This window comes from Puma concolor, chromosome E4 (genome assembly GCF_028749965.1).
Source record: "Puma concolor isolate L17-30 chromosome E4, mPumCon1.1.hap2, whole genome shotgun sequence".
NCBI classification, from domain to species: Eukaryota; Metazoa; Chordata; class Mammalia; order Carnivora; family Felidae; genus Puma; species Puma concolor.
Window position 1 is genome coordinate 34,681,319 of NC_141683.1, and position 25,138 is coordinate 34,706,456.

Sequence of the window (25,138 nt, forward strand, 5' to 3'; positions counted from 1 at the left end):
TGGCATATCCTCTGCCATGTACTTCTTCCAAGATTTATTTGGTGATTCTTGGCCCTTTGCATTTCCATATAAAATTTAGAACCAGCTTGTCAGTTTCCACAAAAAGAATACTACTTGAATTGGCATTGGGTTTCTATTGACTCAGCAGATGCAATTGTGGGCCACTTACATTTTTTAATTTTAAATTCATGAACATGAATTTTTGAAATTTTTGAAATCTTAATAATATTTGCCTATTTACATTATAGAAAATAATGTAAACATAGATATGTAACATTGAAAAATGTAACATTTTCTAATTGTTTCTTAAACACGCAATCATTTGACTTTGGAACCAACAATCTTGCTAAATTTACTTAGAAATGCAGTAGTTTATCTGTATATTCTTTTGGATATGCTGTATAAATAATCATGTCATTGGTAAATAATTATCCTATTTTTTTAATCTTTTCCTTTCTTGTAGCTTTTTATTTCTCTTGCTTTACTGCGTTGGCTAGAACCTCCAGTACAATGTTGAATGGAAGAGAAGATACCGGGTTTTTAAAAAAATTTTTTTGTAATGTTTATTTATTTTTGAGAAAGAGAGGCAAAGTGTGAGTGGGGGAGGTGCAGAGAGAGAGAGAGAGAGAGAGAGAGAGAGAATCCAAAGCAGGCTCCAAGCTCCAAGCTATCATCACAGAACTTGATGTGGGGCTTGAACCCACAGACTGTGAGATCATGACCTCAGCCTATGTCAGATGCTTAACGGACTGAACCACCCAGGTTTTTTAATAGTCATTATATTGGTTTTTTAATATTGGTTTTTTTAATAGTCATTATAAAGCATGATGTTTACAGAAGGTTTTAGGGAGATATTCTTTATCAGATTAAGGAAGTTGCTTTTTATACCTAACTTGCTAAAAGATTTATCACGAATGTGTATTCTAATTTATCACTGTTCATCTAATGAGACAATCAGATCCTATTTCTCCTTCATTGTGTCAGTTTTTGTGCTTTTACATTGATCTCACAAGACATTATTGTTGTTTTTATAAAAAGAGTATTTATACTCCTCCATCTATTAACTATTTCTGCTACACTTCCTCCAAATTGCAGTTCAGTCAGTTCTTTATGACACTATTTTCCTTCAATCTAAAAAATTATCTTTTAGCATTTTTGTATTGTAGATCTTCTGGCAATAGATTCTTTAAATATTTTTCTAGGCATGGTTTCTTAAAAGTTATCACCCCTGTTTTCTGGCTTCTTTTAAAATTGATTGCTCTTGATTTTTTTTTTTTACAATATTACTATGATGTGTCTAGGTAAAGTTTTTCCTTTTTTTTTTTTTAGTATTTGTATTGTTTGAGTTTTATGGCTTCTTGAATCTGTAGGTTTAATGATGTCTTTTATTGGTTTTGGAAAATTCTCAGCCATTACTTCTTCAAATGTTCATGCCCTGTGTTATCGCTCTCCTCTCATTATCGGAATTCACTTAAACATGCATTAGGCCTTCCTTATCCCTCTATCCTATAAGTCTATTACTCTTTTTTATGTATTTCTGATCCTTCTGTGTCTCTGTGTTTTATTCTGGATATTTTCTTCAGTCCTGGCTTCCAATTCATTGATCTTTATTCAACTGTGTCCCACCTGCTGTTAATTCCATCAGATTCTTAATTTCAGTAACTGTATTTTACAATGACAACAACTTTTATTTGATTCCTTTCAAAATTTTCCCTGTTGTTTTTAATTGTTTCTTGTTCTTACCAAAAGTTTGGGTTTCGTCTATTTTACCTTTGAATAGATAAACATAATTATCTTAAATCTGTGAGTGAAAATTCCAATAGCTGGGGTCCTAACGGTTCAGTTTCTATTGTCAGTGATTATGCTGCTTCTTATTCATGTTATTTTATCTCATTAAGTACTCATTAAGTATTTTATCTCATTAAGTATCTCATTGATTGTATGTCAGGAATTATACTTGAGAACCTTTCTCTGTACAAATAAATTCAAGGTCTTAGAAAACGAACCTTCTTCAGGAAGGATTTTTGTTGTTGTTATTTCTTCCAGAAACCTGGGGACCTAGCAGTCTGGGACCACTTTCATTCAATTTCAGAAACTGTTATTTTTCTAGGCCACCCACAGTACTTGAGGAACAACTCCAGTAATCTTGATTCCCAAGGCCTATTTCTTTGAGGTCCCTATAAGTATACAGCAGAAGATATTACCAAGGCTTCCACCTTGCAAGATCTGGATTCCACTTTAGTTCCTTGACTCCTTGAGACTATCAAAGTCTGCTCACCACTCAGATCCCCCCTCCTGATTCAGCTATCCTTCCCGCAGAACAGCAGCCTAAATGCCTCTTACCCAGCTTTTTATTTTCTATCAGATTATGGTCTGGTAATGCTTCACTAGTTCATTGCTTTCTGATACATCCACAGACATAGTTTATATTTTATCCAGCATTTATAGTCTTTCTTGGGGGGGGGGAATGGAGGGGTAGAATGATGTTTGATTTAAATTGTTAAGGTTACCCTTATCAGAAGGAGTATCCTTCTTAAGAATTTTTATTTTTAATTTCAAGTGTTTTGGAGTTTTGGCTGAAGTTACTTCGTTCTAGTTATATAGTATTATAGTCGTACAATGTACTATGTCCTACTTCTAGATTTTCAACTGTATTGTGAGTTGTTTTTTTTTTTTTTTATGAACTAATATATGATCCCTTTTACATGGGTATCATGTTGTGATACCAAACTCAGGCTTGATGAAATGAGTTGGTAAGTTTTCTATTTTCTACATCTTGTGAAAAATTTGAAATTACATTTGAAAGTACATATTACCTGAAAGTAACTTGATAGCATTTTTATGTAAAATATTTTCTTCTATTCTTACAAGTTTCTTTGCCCATTCTAGCTTTCTATATTTTCTTGAATGCATATTGGTAATTTACATTTCCATTTATATCATTTAGATTTTCAAAATGTTTAATTAACATATATTAGCCTACAGCTTTATAAATTTCTCATATACATGCAAATATATTCAATACTATTTCCCACTGTTGTATATCTGTGTTGTTTCTCTTCCCTTACATTTTTTTCTTTTAGCAAGGGTTTTTTTTTTTAATTTTTTTAAAGCTTTACTGAGCTAATAACAAAAATGAAAATTAAGAAGGAAAATGGAAAAGAGTAGGGGAAAGCTGTGTAAAGTATGGTAAAATAAAATGATCAAAGAGCTGTTTAAAATGAAAGGAATGTGAATTATATTAAAAATGCGTATGCTTATAGGAAATAATGTAAGAAAGGCAGTACGCGTGCTATTTATTATGCCCACCTAAATGACGACTTTGTACATTGAGGAGGGCACCTGTTGGGATGAAACCTGGGTGTTGTATGGAAACCAATTTGACAATAAATTTCATATTAAAAAATAAATTAAAAATAAATTATGACTTTGTAAAAACATACCCACATGTGAGGAAAGATCAAAAGCAAATAGCAAATGTAAAAAGAGTTATACTCATTGGATCTCTGACTAGTTATTTTAATTCACTATTATTTAAGTCACTGTCTCTTTTCCCAGGAATTCCTTGTGGGCCGCCCCCAAACATTGCCAATGGAAGTTTCACTAGCATCAACAGAGAATATTTTCCATACGGGACGGTGGTGACCTATCACTGCAATTCTGCACAGAGAGGGAAAAAGCCGTTTGAGCTTGTGGGCCAGCCGTCAATATATTGCACCAGCAAAGACAACCGCGTCGGCACATGGAGCGGCCCTCCCCCTCAGTGCATTATACCTAATAAATGCACACCTCCGGAAATTGAAAATGCAATAATAGTATCTGAGCGCAAAACCTTATATTCCTTAAATGAAATCGTGGTGTTTATGTGTGAGTCCGGCTTTGACATGAAAGGACCCTCCAGTGTGAAATGCCAACCTCGAAACAGATGGGAGCCACAGCTGCCAAGCTGCTCTAGGCGTGAGTCTGACTGAGGCTTTGAAGGGGCCTACAAATGGCATGAGTTGTAAAAGGATCGGGAGATTAGTGTTTGTTCCGGGGGAGGATGCATGGGAAGCAGTGTGGGTCAATTTGGGGAGATGGAGCATGAAATTAAGAAAGTGGGCGTGTGCATGTATGTGTGTGTGCACTTATGTATATGCGCCTTCGTTTTGAAAGCAGGAGCTTAGTTAATCAAGGAAGGAGACATTTGAGACTCTCTTATTGAGCACGTCTCCGGGCGAAATACCAGCTCCAATATCTCTCAAATATATTGAAAACTGAGGTGGACTTTCTAGTCAGCTGTGTCATAAGCACTCCAATTTTTTTAGTCTTTATTTATTTTTGAGAGAGCAGGCAGGGAAGGGGCAGAGAGAGAGGGAGACAGAGCATCCGAGGCAGGCTCTGCACTGTCAGTGCAAAGCCTGATGCGGGGCTCGAACCCACTAACTGTGAGATCATGGACCTGAGCCGAAGTCAGACGCTCAACCGGCCAGGCGCCCCTGCGATCAGCACCTTAAATGCATGATCTCATCTACCCTTCACAACACTTCTTTACAATAGGGCTATTCTTATATCCATATGGCAGTGAAGTTTGTTTGGTATTTCAGAAGTTGAGTAAACCGTCCAGATCACGTGCTATTAAGTGGAGTACCCAGGAATGGAAGCAAATGGGTCAGACTCCAGGGCCTGAGTTCTCTGGTCCTAGTTATACTTCTGTCAGCATCTCTCCCAGAAAATAAGAAACTGGCTTATGAAGACAGATATCATAGCCTCAGAACAGTGGCCAAGACCTTAGAGTTTGTCTGTTCTGGTCCATCTCCTACATTTTATCATTAGGAATCTCAAGTTGAGAGTGAAAGTTGCTTAAAGCCAAACAGATTTTCCCTCATTGTTAATTGGATATAGATTAGGTTGAAGTGCAAATGAGTTCAGATGCCTTGAGCACGAAGAGGGCTATGAATGGAGGTAGCCAGACCTTGAGTCAAATACTCTTTAAGCAATATGCCCTCTCGTTACAAGGATGGGTTTATTGAGTGGATGTTGTTCTCAGTGGCTTATCTCAATGGCCTTGTATGCCACAATAGTTGCCTTAGGAGTGGATGGGTAAATGCTGTGGCTGATACGTAGGGACAAAGACGGACTTTACCATTCTTGTGCCAACTAACACCAGCCTTGTACAACCACTGAGAGCTGGAAGGACAAACAGACAAAGTGATATAAATATGAATGATTACTACATTCGATCATAGGAGTACAGTAAAAGACATGGGAAACCTATTAAATAGATTTAGGCTCAGGCAGCCCTCTCCTCTGAAAGATGAGCCTGTAAATTGGATCGCCTTTCTAGCAAATATGTGGGCGGAGAACCCCACCAATACCAATAACTCCATCTTGAATAGCCAGCACTAGAAGAAGGGACTTGTAAATGTATTTCAGCTTGTGCTGGGGAGAACTTGGCTCTAATTATCTGCTTCTGACTAGCTGTGAGGTCTTCGGCTACATCTCCATATTTTTAACTTCCATATCAGTAAAAGGAGGGGGCTAGAGTATCGTTTGATTTCCCTTCTTATAACACCAAACCCCTTTAACTGTGTCTCTGACTCCTCAGAAGGGTTAGAATTTAGCAAAAGATATTTCTCCATAAATGACTGGTACTTTGCACCTGTTCTTTCCACAGTATGTGCACCGCCTCCGGAAATTCTGCATGGTAAGCCCACCCCAAGCGACAAGGACAGTTTTTCCCCTGGGCAGGAAGTATTCTACAGTTGTGAGCCGGGCTATGATCTCAGAGGGACTGCTTCTGTGCGCTGTACGCCCCAGGGAAACTGGAGCCCAGCAGCCCCTACATGTGCAGGTACCTGCGGTTTCCTCTGGTTTGCAGATCAGTCTTCTTATTCTTCACAGAGGCAGTCTTACCTCTTTGTTGTTGTTGTTGTTGTTGTTGTTTTCCTAGTGAAATCATGTGATGACTTCCTGGACCAACTCCCTAATGGTCGTGTGCTCTTTCCACTTAATTTCCAGCTTGGGGCAAAAGTGTCCTTCATTTGCAATGAGGGGTGAGTATGATGACCTGGCATGGAGACCAGGGACTCAGTTCTGGATGCTAGTATGCTGGCGCCCTGGGCAGTGGGGGTTTATCCAAAAAGCAAGCTGTCTAATGGAACAGAAGTACCAAAAAAGACTAGTATTTGAGGCAACGATTGGGAAGTAATGTAGCAACCACATAGAACCATGAACGGATGCTTAAAAAGGAAGAACAGTAAAATATACTGAACAGCAGAAGTATAACAACAGATCTTGACTATTGAAGTGAAACTATTTATTACTACTGATGCCTATTTATTACACGTATGAATAAAAAGTAATTTGTAGGCGCCAAGGGAGAAATATTGCAGAGGGGTTGTTTTAAAAAAGTTTGATATAGAAAAGAAAGTTACTTATAAGATAAGTGACATGCAGGGACTGTTTCAAGAAAATTTGAAACCAGTCAGTAGTGAAATGTGGAATAGGAATGAAAGAGTAAATGGGAGTATTTTTAAATCTAATTATATGTCATCTGATTAGGATTAGGCTGTGTTGAAGGAGCATGAAGACTGATGTTCATGTTCCAAGCAATGTCATTAACTCTTTCTGTGACTGTAAGTGATCTTGGTATTATGTTCCCACACCGCTGACAGGTAAAAAGCATGTTGTTGTCAGTACATTCCAAGGGCCCTTCATCAGGCATCAAATATCTGTCACCCAATAAACACCTGGAGGCAACTCAGGCAGCTATTGGTCCAACAATAAGCCAGATGTTTGGGGATGATTGTCCTCCAAAGAATCCTCTCTTCTCACCTTTTCTTATTTTTCCTAGATAATTTGGTTTTCTCATCAATAATCTGGATATGCCACAGGTGTCATTCGGGAACATTCCGAATGTGTTGGCAAAAAAGGGCAGTCTCTGATGCCTTTCTCTTTGCTAACTTGAATTGGAAGTTGTTTCCCTCCTGGTCCAGTAACGCTACGGGTTGCGTTAGAGGACAAAGTTCCTTACAGAGACAAATAGGGAGCTGTCCGAGGGCAGTCAGGGGCAGATGACCTCCTGAAGTCCGAAGACCAGAGACAGTTGTTACTGCTCTGTCCTCACTGGAAACTGCAATCTCTCCAGACGTCTTGGTGTCAGTCCCTCTATCAGCTGAGAAAACAAATGAGCGGAACTTTTTCACCTGGGGTTTAACTTAGGAACGAAACTGTATTTCAGCAGAAGGACAGAAGCTGAGATCTGTCAGTGAAGGGGAGAGAGACATGTGCGCTCGCCCGGTCACTACTGCTTTTGTTCCTCAGGTTCCGTTTAAAGGGAAGTTCTGCTAGTTACTGTACCTTGGTTGAAATGAAAAGCCTTTGGAACAACAGTGTTCCTGTGTGTGAGCGTGAGTACAAGGGATATCTGTTCAGGTCTGCACCTTCCTCCTTGTTTGTTTGTTCAATGTGCTTTGCCTGTAAAATTATCTAACGTTTGCCCCTCTGTTTATCTTCACTTTTGATTGAAATATTTCTTTGTTGCAAGGATTGTTTCTGGGGGAAATAAATCTGCGCATCGTGTGTTTTGGATACCATCCTATAAACATTTACGAGCATCCTTTGTGCTACAGGTGGAAAGACATGCTTCACAGATGGAGAGAAATTTAAGGCCTGGGCTCTTTTTCCTGTCAAAAATGATACTCCTGCTTCCGCTTTTCTGTCCTTCCTTCAATCATCTATTCATTCCTGTCCTCATTCTTTCCACAAAAATTTTTGAGCACCTGCTATGTGCCAACAACCAGTCTTCTAGACACTAGGAATATACCTGTCAACAAGAAAGACTAGGACCCTGCTTTCGTGTTGTTTATATTCTTGTGCAGAAGGAAAGACAAAGAAAATAACAAGCAAATGCATAAATAGATGATTTCAAATAACGCCAAGTGTTATTAAGAAAAAAAAAACAACAGAGTGATGCAATAAAACGGTTATATGAAGGGGGATAAGGAATGCCAGGAAAAGAATAAAGTCTCCATTTAAAATAAGGTGATTATAGAGGGGCACCTCGGTGCCTCAGTCAGTTGAGCATCTGACTCTTGGTTTCAGCTCAGGTCGTGATCTCATGGCTTTTGAGACTGAGCCCACGTCAGGTTCTGCACTAGACAGCATGGAGCCTGCTTGGGATTCTCTCTCTCTCTCTCTCTCTTTCTCTCTGGCACTTCATCACTTGTTCATTCTCTCTCTCTCTCTCAAAATAAATAAATAAACATTTAAAAATAATAAATAAGTAAAATAAGGTGATGATGAGAATCCTCACTGAGAAAGTGACATTTGAGTATTGATGGAAAGTGGTTACTACCAATGGACATAGACAGAGGAATAACTTCCCATACAGATGGTGTAAAGGCCCAAGGCAGACACGTTCCCGGCATTTTCTTTGGCAAACCTGTTTTTGACATGTTCTCAGAAGCCGATATGGCTGATACGGAGCGAGCAAATAGAGGAGTAGTCAGAGGTGATAAAAGAGCGGTAAATGTACATCCCGTAACAACGTGGGTTTTCATTCTGAGCAAGATAGAAAGCCACTGGAGCATTGTAAGTAGAAAAGTAACATGATGGAATTTATTTTTAATGATACCACTTTGGCTACTCTAGAGAGGACTCAGTTGGAAGGAATGTACCTTAGATCGAGAGTCCCCGGAAAACAGTGTTGGAGGCAAAGCATAAATTGTCATGCTCTATTAGAGGGTGCCGTTCTGGAGCAACAAGAGTGAAGGAGGAAAAAAGGGTGCAGGAAGGAAAGAAAAACTGATAAATAAAATATGTTGTGTTGCTGAGGTAGCCGTAAGCTTTACCAAAACAAGCAAACAAAAAAACCAACTGGCTGTTGGCTCATATAACACATCCCTGAAGAGGTTCTGTGAAACCAGAACTGTCTAGTAGAAAGAGAAAGAATGAGCAGTTTATTTGCTGGATCTTCCCTGTCTCTTGTCTCCTGTTTATCCCAAGGGTATTAAGGCCCTTGTTTCTACGCTGTATTATCTCATCCCTCTGGACAAACTCTGAAGACACCGGAGCCCATGACCTGCTCCATTTAAGACCAGAAGTGGTGGAAGGAGCCAGAGTGGCCATGGATCCCAGTCATGTTGGCTTGGATGTGGGAGTTACTGTGACCTCTATGTAATGTGCGAGAGCCCCTATCTCCCCCTCACTTCCAGGGGGCTGAGACAGCCAGTACTGTTAGAAAAGGAGGTGACAGGGGTGTCAATCAGCATTCCCAAGTGAGAAAGCAGCTGAGGGCCCAAAAGGGAGATGCAGCCAAGGAAATGTAGGGGGATGGCTGAGGGTATAAGTTGGAAGGCTGTTACACAGATCTAACCACAGATGTTGGATAGCAGTGGGAGAAGAGGTAAGAAGTGGTCACAGGCTGGGTATATTCTGAAAGGTGAAATGACACAATTTGCCGATGGTTTAGAAACAGAGTTTTTTTTTTAATGTTTTTATTTATTTTTGAGACAGAGCATGAGCAGGGGAGGGGCAGAGAGAGAGAGAGAGACACAGAATCCGAAGCAGGCTCCAGGCTCTGAACTGTCAGCACAGAGCCCGACGCGGGGCTCAAACTCATGGACCGTGAGATCATGACCTGAGCCGAAGTTGGACACTTAACCAACTGAGCCACCCAGGCGCCCCAAGAAACCGAGTTTAAAATAGAAATTCAGTGAGATCACCGAGGGGGGGAATGGGGCCAGAAAAGGGATGCGTGGGCTGAGCCTTGTAAATCCAACACTAATAAGTTGGAAAGGTGAGAATGAATCAACAAAAGAGATGAAGAAGAAGCAGCCAGTATATTAAGAGAAAAACCAGGAAAGGAGGAGGTACAGGCTTCCGGTTATAGAACGAGTACGTCACGGGAACAAAAGATGCAATGTAAGGAACACAGTCAATGATACTGTAATGGCGATGGGTGCGGACATACAGGAGCTTCACTTGTGGAGAGCAGAGTGTAAGATATGGGAAGGGATAGGGTTGTCCAGTCACTATGTGGGTCAACTGTACCCAGGGAGAGAGAGAGGGAGACAGAGAAACAGGAGGGTGATATATCTTAGAAGCCAAGAGAAAATTCTCTGAAGGAGGTGAGATTCTCCAGAGAGGTCAAATAAGATGGTGGAAAATTATTATTGGGTATAATGACTTGAAGGTACCAGTTGGCCTCAACAAGGAGTTTCAGTGGAATTGTGGGACAAATGTTCTGATTGGAATGAGTTCAAGGGGGAATGAAGGGAAAGAAGGGCAGACCATAGACCACATCTCAGAGGAGTCCTGGTGTCACAGGAGTAGAGAAATGGGATTATTGCTGCACAGGGAAGTGGGATGAAGGGAGCTAGTTTTTTGGTTTTGGTGTGTGTGTGTGTGTGTTTGTGTGTGTGTGTTTTAATGTTTATTTTTGAGAGAGAGAGCTCAAGCAGGAGAGGGGCAGAGAGAGAGGGAGACAGAGGATCTGAGGCAGGCTCTGTGCTGACAGCAGAGAGCCCGAAATGGGGCTCAAACTCACAAACCATGAGATCATGAGCTGAGCCGAAGTCAAACCCTCAACCGACTGAGCCACCCAGGCGCCCTAGTTTTTGTTTTTAAGAGGACAGAAATATAATGTGTTAAATACAGAAATACTATGAATATATTCAGTCTGCCCATTTACTTCTTCACTAAGACAAACAGGATGTTGCTTCACCTTCTGATCATAACTATTGAAAAATATGTTTACAATAGAATTTTTTTTTTCAAATGAATGTTTTGCTCTAAAATTGTTTGGAACTTTTGTATTTATATAACGAAACTTGATCATTATATCCTTCATATTTGGAAGCCAGCTATTTGAAAATGTTAACTTTCCTGGAATATAGTTAATTAAGAAGCATGAAAGAAAGAAAACAATGCTCCCAAGAAGCCAGATACAGCTAAAATCACTTGCTAGAGGACAAACGTTGGTTAGGTTAGTCCACCTTTGATTAGTTTATCCATAATCCTTTCAAGAGTATCATCTTCCCAAATATAGATCAAAGCAGAAGGGGAAAGGAGCTTCTCCAGATCGTTATTTAAAAACAAACACACAGGGGCGCCTGGGTGGCTCAGTCGGTTGAGCGTCCAGACTCCATCTTGGGTCATGATCTCACGGTTTGTGAGTTTGAGCCCCGCGTCAGGCTCTGTGCTGACAGCTCAGAGCCTGGAGCCTGCTTTGGATTCAGTGTCTCCCTCTCTCTCTCTGCTTCTCCCCCGCTCTCTCTCCTTCAAAAAAATAAAAACATTAAAAAAATTGAAAACAAAAACGAATAAAAACAAACAAACAAACAAACAAAAACCCCTGTAGAAACCAATAAGTATCTCAAAGTCGTAAAACATTTCTGAGTCTTCTGGAGCATGCACAGGGGCATTGGGATGTTTCATTTCATTATGATGGCGTTACTGCAACCATTCATTTTGCTTTGGAGCCTAACAGCCTCAAGTCATCAAGAAAAGATTAAATCAGTGATAGATAGTAAATGTATAATATATTTTGAAAGATTTCTCTGGGATGAAGAGCCTCGATGTTAAAAGATTTGGCCTATCTTGAACTTAAAATAGTAGGGGATGTACAGTAGGTCCTCAAAAAAATTCCTGTTGAATTAATGGATAACTTTCTTATTAAATGAATGCCTGTCTTGTCAATGTGCTTAAGGTTTTTGTCTATTTTAAAAGAATGAGCTCTCAATTATCCAGAAGTTTTACGTCTTCAAAGCGTTCAGGATGATTAAGTCCCTCCTGGACGTTGTAATAATAAACATTGGTTTCAGTGTCATTTCATTTGGAAGCATCTCAACAGCGGCCTAATATATTTATTTTATGGTTTATACTCTCCCTGAGAGTTTAATCATTTAATTGGCTACACAGTCACAGCATCCCATAATTGTAGAATCAACTCGGGTTAAAATGTAAACATTTTGATGTAACTTATAGCTCTTGTGTTCCTTCTAGAAATCTTTTGTCCAAGCCCTCCATCTATCCTTAATGGGAACCACACCGGAACTCCTCAGGGAGACGTTCCCTATGGAGAGGAAATTACTTATATGTGTGACCCCCGCTCGGCCAGAGGGATGACCTTCAACCTCGTCGGGGAGAGCACCATCCGCTGCACAAGCGACGGTGAAGGGAACGGGATTTGGAGCGGCCCTGCCCCTTCCTGTGAACTTGCTGGTCCTGCTGGTCAGTACCCACGTACCCCAAGTGGCTTCAGAATATCAGGCCCAGATCCTTCATATGTCTCTAAGATTATGGTGTGTGCTTGTGAGTTCAACTTTGTCATAAGTGGAAGCGTCAAAGTTCTAAAACTCTTCTTGCTGGTGCAGTGGTGAGCAGAGTGGGGTAAGAAGGGAGAGGGATGGGGAGGGGAAGATCAAGAAGAAAAACGTATTCACTGGAGAGGACATGAAAACAACTGGCTATGAACAGTAACCAGTGGCAGATGATTGCCAAACACTCCCCGCAAGTTCATCGTCTGCAAAACTGGCAATATGGATATTATTTAGCTAAGGCTTTAGCCGGTCCTATGCCAAATAGGCTAAGTGACCAAAGAGACTCTACTTTTGTAGCTTAAGACCTTGACTCAAAGTATGCCCCTCTCTCCGCTGGCTTGTGGGGCCCACCTTAATCTTTGCCCTTGAACTTACCGTTCTGAGAGTTAGAAGCAAGGAAAGATCAGCTCAAGGGAAAGAGTATGGAAAGGAAGAGGCTGTTTCTTCCGAAGGACTGAAAATTACCTGGTTCTTGAGGACTGACTGTAGGCCTTCCCAAGACAGAAGCAGGGTACACAGGGAGGTGGCACCAGACTTGGGATACCACATGACAGAGAAAAGCAATCCGATGAGAAAAGGCAACACATGATAAAACGCGTTTAACTTTTCTTTGCTGCCCCTCCCCTTCCCATTAGAATCTAGTGAGATTTCTTTAAAAGCAGTTGCCTAGGCCACCAGGCACGCTTATTGAATGGGCAAACAGAAGCAGTCTCCTCCAAAAAGGAGATCATTGAGGTCAGACTCTATTTGAAATATGCAGCACACAATATACCCTCTCATAAAAAAAGACATAGCTTCTTTTTTTTTTTTTTTCCAGCGCAAAAATGTGTTTTTATTAAAGGACGGAGACAGGGCCCATGGGCAGAAAGAGCTGCCTCGGGACCTTGAGGAGAGACTGGTTATATGGGTGGGGGTGGGGGGGACATGGGGGGGAGGTAAAGGCAAGGGGAAGGGGAAGGGGAAGGGGAAGTTTCCAAAGGGATTTTCATATGCTAAAGAAGCTACCTGATGGCTTCGTCTGTTTTGTCCTTTTCCTTAAATCTCTGGTTTAGCATCAGAAGAAGAGCGGTCTGTTCGTTCCCTAGGACTGCGTACAAATTACCACAAACTAGGTGGCTTAACACAATAGAAATTTATTCTCTTCACTGATCTGGAGGCTAGAATTCTGAAATCAGGGTTTTGGTGGGGCCGTGCTCCCTCCTGTGACTCTAGAGGAGAATCCTTCTTTACCTCTCTTAGATACTGGTGGCTCTTGGCATTCCAGGGCTAGTGGACACATCGTTCTGATCTTTGCCTCTGTCTTCACATGGCCTTCTCCCCTGTGTCTCTGTGTCTCAAATGTCCCTCTCGTTTCTCTTGTAGACACCACCAGTCATTGGATTGAAGGCCCACCCTGGTAATCCAGGATGATCTCATCTTGAGATTGTTACCTTAATTATAGCTGAAAAGATCCTTGTTCCAAGTACGTTTCCATTGTGAGGTCCTGGATGCATGTATCTTTTCGGGGGACATCATTCAACCCACTACAAGTAGTGACTGCTATTTAGTGCCAGAGAAGCTACTTATGGTGGACACCCTGAGAATGAGGTTGGGAGGAACAAATGGAGAGAGAGGGTAAAATATGTCTTGATGGATATGAGTACATTAACGCTAATAAATGAGGGTATGAATGGTTAACTCTACACAGAGGCAGTCTGATAGGCCTGACACATGACATCCTTAGCTAAAATTCTTGCTTTGGGTGCCCAGGTGGCTCAGTCGGTTACGCGTCCGACTCTTGGTTTTGGCTCAGTTCATGATCCCATGGTTTGTGAGTTTGAGCACCGCATTGGGCTCTGTGCTGGTGGTGTAGAGCCGGCTTGGGATTGTCTCTCTCCCTCTCTCTCTGCCCCTGTCTTGCTTGTGCTCTCTCTGGCTTTCAAAATAAATGAATAAACTTTAAAAATCAATGAAATTCTTTCTTTGGTGAAACAAGAGCAAAAAGGCCAAAGAGGTGAATCGTCTTCCAAGTAGTAAAAACTTCCTGATGAGTAAATGCTGCTGGAAAGCCCCATCCTAAGGTAACTTGAAGGGGAAAAAGACCTTTTGCCATTTTTAGAAGTCTGTCTCCATGAACCCATCTATCAGCTTAACTGGACAGAAAGAGGAGGACGGGCGCAAATCTCTCGGCTCACTTTTGTATTCCTGTGGTTTTGCTCTCCAGGTTACTGTAAAGCCCCAAAACAGTTTCCATTTGCCAAGCCTACAACTCAGACTGATGAATCTGAGTTTCCAGTTGGGACATCTTTGACTTTTAAATGTTCCCCTGGGTATTTTGAGTCTACGTTTTCTATCACCTGCTTAGAAAACTTGGTCTGGTCCAGTGCCGAAGATACGTGTAGACGTGAGTAACCCCATCCTGGGAGCTAATTCATGTATGTCAAAGCGTCTGTGGGATCTCATTTAATTTGTTCAAATTTTGTAGACATCTAAGTTTGCCCACGGTATTTAAATGGAGGGTGAACTTGTAGGTCAGCCTTTCTTATTGCCTGGAGTTTTTGCAATCTTGACTCAATATTTATTTCGCAAGAATGTCTCTCACAAAAGGAATCAGAGGGGAAGTTTCCATTCCCTGGAGGTCACTTTTGATGGCTAAAACCATGACATGAGTGAAATAGGGACACAAAAGAAAATCACATAGATCATCACAGTGACCTGTGCTTCAGTACCCAAGATGGAGGGGAAATCTCAAATTTTGAGGCCTTTGATTTAGGCTCGTGGGATGAGAAAACAATTCTTTATCCATATATTTCTTCTGTTGGGAGATTCAGGCATCATCTTTTAAAAAGCAGTGCCCCAGAGCTGCTTGAGTCTGAAGTTGGTGCACTTCCTCAATGTGGTCAATCCTTTGGAACAATCAGAAGTATACAGACTGTTCAGTCTGCTACACTCCAGACTGAATCGTAAAAGCAAAGGTAATTTGAACTCTACACCTAGTCCCAAATTTTCCTTCTCTCCCATAGGAAAATCATGTGGAGCTCCTCCAGAACCCTTCAATGGCATGGTACATATAAACACAGACACCCAGTTTGGATCAACAGTGAATTATTCTTGTAATGAAGGGTGAGTTGAAAGCACTATCCCTGGAATATGAGTTTCAGAACAACAATGCTATCTCTGACCTACTCCCAACCAGACACACTAGACTATCATCTACACTTCAAAAAGTTGTCAATAGGAACTCCCGGATAGAGATGATAGCTTGAACATGGGCATATGACCAAAGGAATATAAAAAAGTAGCAACAACTGGAATGCCCAGGTGGCTCAGTTGGTTGAGTGTCTTGACTCTTGATTTCTGCTCAGGTCAGTATCTCATGGTCTGTGGGTTCAAGGGTCGTGTTGGGCTCTGTGTTGGGCACAGTGCAGAGCCTGCTTGGGATTCTCTCTCTCTCTCTGCCCTTCCCCCCACCTCTCTCAAAATAAATAAATGAACTTTTAGAAAAAATAATTTAAAAAATAAAATACATTCTAAAAATAAAAAAGGAGTAGCAAGCAATTTGTATTTTAACTAGAGGACAGCACCAGGTTCCTGCGGAAGGTAGTATGTGTGAAACCTGGTAAGATATTCACTGGATGAAAAGGACCAGTCTATTAAATGAGTAAAAGGAAAAATGCTAGTTGTACCATGCATGGAACATTCTTTTAAAAAAATTTTTTTTAATTAATTTTGAGAGAAAAACAGAGTACAAGCAGGGGAGGGGTGGAGAGAGAGAGGGAGACACAGAATCGAAGCAGGCTCCAGGCTCTGAGCTGTCAGCACAGAGCCTGACACAGGGCTCGAACTCAAGCTCTGCGAGATCATGACCCGAGCCGAAGTTGGAGGCTTAACCAACTGAGCCACCCAGGTGCCCCCGTGCATGCAATGTTCTTAACTAAGATCAGCGAGCACTATAGCTGAATTGGAGGACCTTGAATTAGGGGTTGCAGGGTAAATCTTAACGTGATAGCAGCTCTGGGAAATGTAAGTATGAACATGCACAGAGCGGGAACATTAATGAGTTCTTGCTCTGAACTTTTCTTTGGCACAGGGAACCATGCCAGAAACATCGCCTCAACTTAGAGGGAGCAATTAAAGAATGTGTATTAATTTTCAGTTGCCACAACAAATTCAGAGAAAAAAATAGAATTTTATTGGATTGTAAAATCCAATGAATTTTATTGGAGTGAACATATTTATTGGATTGAACATATATTCATTAGACATACTTGGAAGCCACGAGTAACCCAAAGATCAAAAAAATCACCACCCACAGTTCTACTCATTGTAGTTAATATTTTGCTATGAAGTCTTCTAGCCTTTTTTACCTGAAGATATGCATGTGACCCACATGTCAGTTGAGCTCAGTTACCCTTAGAAGAGAGAGGTGGTTAAATTGGACACAAGTATCAATTGCATTATCTGGAAAGTATAGATTTTGCCCTGCTCACCCCTTGCCCCCAACAAGGAGTTCTGACTTCTTAGTCCTTCAAATGACGGGAGCCCCAGGCAACACCAGGGACATATCAAGGCAGTGACAGGACAGCCCACAGAATGGGAGAGAATATTTGCAAATCATTTCTCTAATAAGGGTTTGATATACAGACTATATAAAGAAGTCCTGCAACTAAACAACAAAAAAACTAACAACCCAACTTAAAAATGGGCAAGGGATTTGAGTAGACATTTCTCCAAAGAGGACAGACAAATGTCCAGGAAACACATGACCAGATACTAAATATTATTAGTCATTAGAGAAATGCATATCAAACCCACTCCATACCTTATAGGCTGGCTATAATGGAAAACAAAAGTGTGGTGAGGACGTGGACAAAATGGAACCCTTGTGATTACTACTGGGAATGTAAAATGGTGCAGCCTCTGAGAAAAACCGTTCGGTGATTCAAAAGTTAACACAGAATTACCATATGATCCAGCAATTCCAATCCTAGGTACATATCCAAAAAGATTAAAAACATACACTCAAACAGATACAGGTTTATCAGCTGTTCTACCTATTTTTAAATACATCCTGATACATTTTATTTTTCCTTTAGATTGATACATCTCATGGATGTTTTCAATTTCATTAAGATAGAGAGGATATAATATTTTGATAAAGTATTGAGTTTTTTAAATATCTGTGATGATAACTACTTTCTCATTCATGTATATATATTTGTAGATGTGTCATTTTGTGAGGTTACAATTGGCCAAGTTCTGTTTATTTCAATCGACCACTTTAAAGAAATGGCTCTTAGATTTATTCATCATTTATATTCCATTTTTCTTACTTATTAATTTATTTTAGTAATTCCTCAGACCAGCTTCTTTCATATGTTCATGTTTATAGTCTTTAAAACATCTAATAGAAAATGTTGTGTTCATTTATTTGAAAATTTTCTTGTCAAATAACAAAAGTACTAAATATTTCTCTAAGGACGGTTTTGGCATCAGTGTCCTAGAAATTTTCAAAGAGTAATATTTGCATCAGCATTTGTAATGAAGTAGCTGAATAATGTAAGGTTTATTACTACAGGCTGTTAAGGCCAATTAACATTATTCAAACTCGAACCTCAATATCTGTCATGTGAATTTGAACAAATTTGTTAAACTCTCTGTTTCCTCTTTTGTAAAATGGGAGCTATGCATAACATTCACTTCAAAGCATCATTTTAAAGATTAAATTAATTGGGGGCGCCTGGGTGGCTCAGTCGGTTAAGCGTCCGACTTCAGCTCAGGTCACGATCTCGCAGTCCGTGAGTTCGAGCCCCACGTCGGGCTCTGGGCTGATGGCTCAGAGCCTGGAGCCTGCTTCCGATTCTGTGTCTCCCTCTCTCTCTGCCCCTCCCCCGTTCATGCTCTGTCTCTCTCTGTCTCAAAAATAAATAAACGTTAAAAAAAAATAAAGATTAAATTAATTGATGCAAAGCACTTTGAAGAGTTTTGGGCACATGACTCAATGATCATGCGTCATTGTTATCCTATAGGTAATCTGCAATGGCTGTTTTACTTTCATCTTTGACCAAGTTCCAAAACTTTCAATTTTGTGTTTATTCTGCGATTATTAATTCCTAGTGTTGTTATATTATAATGAGGGTGTAGAGCTGTTTTGATTTCTTCTCTGTGCACATTCTTGGGGTACACGCTGCCGAGTGATACGATACAACTTTTATAAATGGCTCCTGGAGAGAAAGTTTATATTCTCTGTGAGATGCAGAGTTTAATACGCAATTGTGTTATGATTTATTGTTATGATTTATCATATTGTTATATGATTTGTGCTGCAGAATCCTATCTGTGAGCAACTTTTAATCATTTGCAGCCTATTGAATATCTCCATAGATTCCCTCTACTCCCAAATACTTAGAAGTCCGTGAACAAATAGGAAGGATGGAAGGAGAACCACCCTCCAGCCCTTAATTAGCCCATCCCTGACCTCATGCAATGGACTCTCCGATGCCTGTCTCAGCATGCTTCTCACAGTGTGTATATTTGCTTATAGGGAAGGGAATCTCATGGCTCTTCTTGAACAGTCATTTCGCTTTATGGCCACCCAAATTTCTAACGCTGATGGAAGCTAAGGAGTAAGGCTTGAGTAAAATTATGAGTTTCAGAGAGATGGGTAATCGAGTCAGGAAGAATGACAACATAATGGCGATCGTAGCATATTAGTGTCTTATAATACTTTAAAAAATATTCACTGTTTTTTACAGCCACACATAGGCTGGAACCTGCTTCACATTTTTTTTTACTCCAGTTCTCTAACTTAGTCATAGTGAACACATTAAGAGCAACCTCTATAGTCAGAAGTCGAGCAACATCCGTGATGTTGTGCTCGTAAGACAACTTTTAAATGTAGGACAGAAAGCAGGCGGAAGGAAACATACTAGTGGCTCTCAAGCTGTTTCTTTGAAGAAATTCTGAAGATTAAATATTTGTTGGCACATTTGAAAGGATTTTACACTATAATCAATGAAAAGTAACAGTAAGTAAAATTCACTCAATTTGTCTACAATGTGTCAACAAAAGTGACTCAATATGCCTCCAAAAGTATTCACTGTCATTGCTATGCCCACATAGCTCCCCATCATCTTTGTATCACTATTTTTGCAAGAGCTGGCATATAGTAGGGTTAGATTAAGCTATAAAAGAACAAATAAAATAATAGGAGCTTAAACAAGATAGTAGTTTACTTCTCTCTGAGGTTAAGAACAGGGGCAGTCCTTCAAAGAAGACTGTAAAGTTTCCAAGTCCAGGCTGATACCTGGCTCCATGATCCACATAAGCCTGGGATCCTTCTATTTGAGACTCTGTGTCATCACATGGCCCAAACTCCAGCCAGCAGAGAGAAATAATGGAAGAAGAGAACACCCATTCCTTTAAAGACACTTTCCAGAAGTTTCACAAGACCCTCCAGGGGCATCCCTTTAGCCAGAACTTAGCCATATGGCTGTACGCAACTGAAGGGAAGCTGAGAAATGAAGCCTTTAATGAGGTGGCCAATGGCCCAGTTAAAAACACACAGTTTCATTACTAATGAAGAAGAGGAAAGGAGATACTGGAGATATCAGTAGACTCTGCTACAAATGGTTACTGTCCTGATCACGTGTCTTGGGTAATCAAGAAGCCAAGTTCTTAGCTGTTCCAGTAACTGCTCACTATTATATGACATTGCATTATATCCCTTACCTTTTACTTAATCAAGTTTAACCCTACTGTACAGGGAACACGTGAATGGTTTAGCTGGATATCCTTTGTGACATGTCTTACAGTAACTGTATAGTTACCTAATCAATAAAAAATAAGTGATGACAAAATGTTCCAAATTTTGTGGCCTACTTTGAGTGATTTGATGGCAAAATAGTTAAGTACCCCTGCCTTTTACATTTAAGGTGTGAAGATGGTTAGCTGTTTCCCCTGCTTCTCACTTTTGAATCTTCTTAGTGAGGCCATCTTTCTGTCCTTTGAGTACCACATGCTTGATCTCTAGGCAAGGTGCTAGAGGATGTGAATATTTCAATAAGGCATCTTCCCTGTTAATCAAGGAGCTTATCATTTCCTTGATGGAAGTGTGCATGACTAAAATAACTCCTGAGGTTCCCTAAAGACAAGTACAAAATGTCCCACGATGAAGGGAATTTTTTTTTCTTTTTTAAATTTTTTTTTCCAACGTTTATTTATTTTTGGGACAGAGAGAGACAGAGCATGAACGGCGGAGGGGCAGAGAGAGAGGGAGACACAGAATCGGAAACAGGCTCCAGGCTCTGGGCCATCAGCCCAGAGCCTGACGCGGGGCTCGAACTCACGGACCGCGAGATCGTGACCTGGCTGAAGTCGGACGCTTAACCGACTGCGCCACCCAGGCGCCCCAAGGGAATTTTTGTGTTCAGTGGGGAGGGACTAGCAGTAAACATGGATAAAAGCAGTAAGAATATAAGCTTGTCCTTAGAAATAAAGGACTAATTCGCAGATAGAGATGAGGTTTCTTCCTTGACTTCTCCTGTTTGAATCTGCCTGTAATTTGTAGCATATACCTGCAATTATTTTCTCATGGCGACTTAAGCAAGAAGTGTAGAGTATAATCATTTTTCATTCTTTGCTTCTAGGTATCGACTTGTTGGCTCCCCTTCTGCAGCTTGTCACCTCTCAGGCAATACTGTCACTTGGGATAAGGAAACACCTATTTGTAAGAGTGAGTTGAAGTATTTTTTCCCATAATTCCCTCTGCTCCATCCATATCTGCCTCGTGTTACGAAGAGGAAATCCAATCCATCTTGCAGAGAGTAGTCTCCCTGATATTTGAAATCCAGAGTCCTATGCTACATAGTTGTCCAGATTTTTCTTTATTTTAGGAGGTTATTTGTCTAAAACTGTGAACCTGAACTCAGGTAAAATTGCTCTCCCTTCCTACTTTGATAGTAAATGCTTCCCAGTGTAAGGCTTTTCCTCATGACTAAATTAAAAGACATTGAAGAAAATAAAATTTGTCTCTGCCACCTCTTAGTAGCATGTGATAAGCCCAAGAAGTAGGTAACTCCCTTTCTTATTATTTTTACTCTGAAAAAGGAAATAAGATCTCGTAAATCTTAGCAATTGCCCCAAGCCTCTGATCGTTCTGCGCTTTATCCTTTATTTAAATTCTTCCAGGTTGTATTTGTTCTTGATTAGTTGACTCTGCATCTTTTCAGTGGGATATTGCAAAGTGAACCTCCAAAACTTTGAGGAACATGGAAGAATGACCGATTGCAAATTGGTAAAATATTAAGGCTCTGAGGAAGTCAGGATCAAACACACAGGACTGATGGCAGTAAAAGTGGGCACAAACTTCTGGACGGCTTATGAGCAATATATACAAAAGCCTAATGTAAATACCCTTTGACCTAGTAATTCCATTTCCCAGAGTTTATCCCAAGAAAATCATCATGGAATTTTCCCATGATTTTGGTTCACAGACACTCAATGCAACAATACTTATGACAGTGGAAAATGTTAAAAATCTAAATGTTCAGCATGGTTGGAAAATAGCTAATGGAAGAAATAAAACTTATTAAAAATAAGTCTGATAAATTTTTAAGAAATGTAAAAAGTATACCATGAGGAATTAAAGATTACCCTTTTTAAATCAGACTGTTTGGTTTTTGCTAGTGAGTTGTTTTATGAGTCCTTTATATTTTTTGGATATTAACCCCTTTATCCGCTATATGATTTGTAAAAGTTTTCTCCCATTCTGTAGATTGCCTTTGCATTTTGCGAATTGTTTCTTTTGCTGTGCAAAAGTTTTCAGGTTTGTTGTAGTCCCATTTGTTGATTTTGCTTTTGAGGTTTGTGCTTTTGGTGTCATGTCCAAAAAAATCAATGCCTAGACCAATGTCAAGGGCATTCTCTTCATTTTCTGCCAGGAGTCTTATAGTATCAGGTCTTTGATCCATTTCGAGTTAATTTTTGTGAGTGGTGCTCTTGGCTGTCTTGCCAACTATTAACTGTATAACCAGGAATTTCATTCTGGGCTTTCTATTCTATTTTATTGGTCTGTGTATCTGTTTTTGTGCCAGTACTCTACTGTTTTTATTACTGTAGCCTTGTAGTATAGTTTGAAATCAGAATGTATGGTACCTCCAGCTTTGTTCTTTTTCATCAAAATCGCTTTGGCTAATCTGGGTCTTAGTGTTTTGATTTGTTTTTACATTGTGGTTCCAAACAAATTTTAGAAATGTTTTTTTTTCTATTTTCTGTGAAGAATACCATTGATATTTTGATGTGGATTGTACTGAATCTATAGATGGGTTTGGGTAGTGTAGGCATTTTAACAGTATTTATTTTTCCAATCCATGAACATAGGTTGTCTTTCCATTTGTTTGTGTCTGGTTTGATTTCTCTCAGCAAAGTCTTGTGATTTTCATTGTACAGATCTTTCATTTTCTTGGTTAAACTAATTCCTAAGTATTTTATTCTTCTTGATATTATTGTTAATGGGAAATTTTTCTTGATTTCTTTTTCAGATGTTTCATCCTTAGCGTATAGAAATGTACCTTGATTTCATATCCCGCAGCTTTACTGAAATCTTTGGTTAGTTCCAGCTGTTGTTTGATTCATTTGAATTTCCTATATATAGAATCATATCATCTGCAAATAGTGACAGTTTTACTTCTTCCTTCCTGGTTTGAATGCCTTTTATTTCTCTGTCTTACCTAATTGTTCTAGCCAGGATGTCTAATACTACATTGAATAAGACTGGTGAGAGTGGGCACCCTTGTCTTGTTCCTGATCTTAGAGGAAAAGCTTTCAACTTTTCTCCATTGAGTATAATGTTGGCTGTGGGTTTGGCATATATGGTATTTATGACATTAAGGTATGTAAATACTCCTTCTATACCTAATCTGCCAAGGTTTTTTATTATGAAAGGATGCTGTATTTTGTCAAATGTTTTTTCTTCATCTGTTGAGATGATCATGTGATTTAAAAATTTTCATTTTATTAGTGTGATATATTATATTTATTGATTTGTGTATGCTAAAGCATCCTTGCATATCAGGGATTAATCCCACTTGGTCATAGTGTATAATCCTTTTTTTGTGTTCTTGAATTTGGTTTGCTAATATTTTGTTGAGAATTTTTGCATCTATATCATCAGGAATATTGATCTATAGTTTACTTTTTTGTTGTGTCCTTATCTGGCATTGGTGTCAAGGTCTCATAGAATGAGTTTAGATGTAGTTTAGATGTAGTCCCACCTCTGCAGTTTTTTGGAAAGGTTTGAGTGGAATTGGTATTAATTTTTCTTGGAACGTTTGGTAGAATTCACCAGTGAAGTGATCAGCTCTAGAGTTTTCTGTGTTGGAAGGCTTTTGATTCCTGAGTCAATCTCTTTGCTTGTCATTGGTCTTTTCAGATTTTGTATTTCTTCCTGAGTTGGTCTTGATAGGTGTTATGTTTCTAGAAACTTATCCATTTCTTCTAGATTATCTAATTTGTTGGCATATAATTGTTCATAATAGTGTCTTATGGTCTTATGTATTTCTGTAGTATCCGTTGTCTCCTTTTTCATTTCTAATTTTATTTATTGAGTCTTCTCTCTCTTTTTTTGGTGAGTCTGGCTAAAGGTTTGTCAGTTTTTGTTTACCTTTTCACAAAACCAACTTTTAGTTTTGTTGCTTTTCTGTTCTCTATTTCATTTATTTCCACTCTGATCTTTATTTCCCTTCTTCTCATAACTTTGGACTTAATCTGTTCTTCTTTTTCTAGTTACCTGAAGTGTAAAGTTAGGTTATTTGAGGTCATTCAATTTCTCAATATATGCGTTTATCGCCACAAACTTTCCTTTCCGAACTGCTTACGCTCCATCCCATAAGATTTGATATGTTGTATTTCCATTTTTATTTCTTTCAAGATAACTTTTTAATTTCCTTTTTGATTTCTTCTTTGATCCATTGGTTGTTCAGAAGTGTGTTGTTTAGTGCACATATTTGTGATTTTCCAGTTTTCCCCTTGTTGTGGATTTCTGGTGTCCTATTATTGTAGTCAGAAAAAAATAGTTGGTATGATTTCAGTCTTCTTCAATTTGCTGAGATTTGTTTTGTGCCATATCATGTGATCTACCATGGAAAATGTTTTGTGTGCACTCAAGAAGAATGTGTATTCTGCTGCTGTTAGGCAGAATGTTCTATATATGTATGTCAAGTCCATTTGTTCTAGAGCATGGTTCAATTCCAATGTTTCCTTGTTGGTTTTCTGTCTGATCTATCCTTTGCTCACAGTAGGGGTACTGAAGTCCCTATTGGAGAGTTTTCTGTTTCTCTCTTTATATCTCTCAGTATTTACCCAATAGATTTAGTGCTCCAGTGTTGGGTGTGTATATTCGTACAATTGTTATATCTTCTAGATATATTGACCCGACCCTTTTATCATTATATAATGACGTTCTTTGTCTCTTATCATTTTTGGCACGAAGTCTATTTTGTCTTATATAAAGTATGGCTATGCCCACTTTCTTTTGATTTCCACTTACACAGAATATCCCCTCCTATCTGTCCACTTTGAGCCTATGTGTCTTCAGAACTGAAATGAATTTTCTGTGGGCAGCATATGTTGGGTGTTATATTTTATCCACTCAGCTACTCTGTGCCTGGTGATTGGTGAATTCATCCATTTATATTTAGAGTAACCGTTGCTACATAAGGACTTACTACTGCCATCGTATCATTTGCCTTCTGGTTATTGTCTTGTTTCTCCTTCCCCCCCCCCCCCCCCGTTTTTGTCTTTGCAAAATGGTGATTTTCTAGGGTGGTTTGCTCATTCTCTTCATGTTTTATGTT

The 25,138-nt window shown here is 39.5% G+C and overlaps 1 protein-coding gene across 2 annotated transcripts in view; it reads left to right on the forward strand.

Annotated features, from left to right (window-relative positions):
• The window catches only part of LOC147572572 (complement receptor type 1-like), a 61,906-nt gene that overhangs the window by 18,488 nt on the left and 18,280 nt on the right, over window positions 1–25,138 (forward strand). For both annotated transcript variants that reach the window (XM_086693510.1, XM_086693509.1), the window contains exons 5-12: window positions 3,559–3,957; window positions 5,657–5,833; window positions 5,933–6,035; window positions 7,306–7,391; window positions 11,989–12,216; window positions 14,509–14,688; window positions 15,308–15,407; window positions 20,933–21,018. In XM_086693510.1, the coding sequence (XP_086549636.1) occupies window positions 3,559–3,957; window positions 5,657–5,833; window positions 5,933–6,035; window positions 7,306–7,391; window positions 11,989–12,216; window positions 14,509–14,688; window positions 15,308–15,407; window positions 20,933–21,018 (1,359 nt within the window). The remainder of the gene's footprint in view (window positions 1–3,558; window positions 3,958–5,656; window positions 5,834–5,932; window positions 6,036–7,305; window positions 7,392–11,988; window positions 12,217–14,508; window positions 14,689–15,307; window positions 15,408–20,932; window positions 21,019–25,138) is intronic.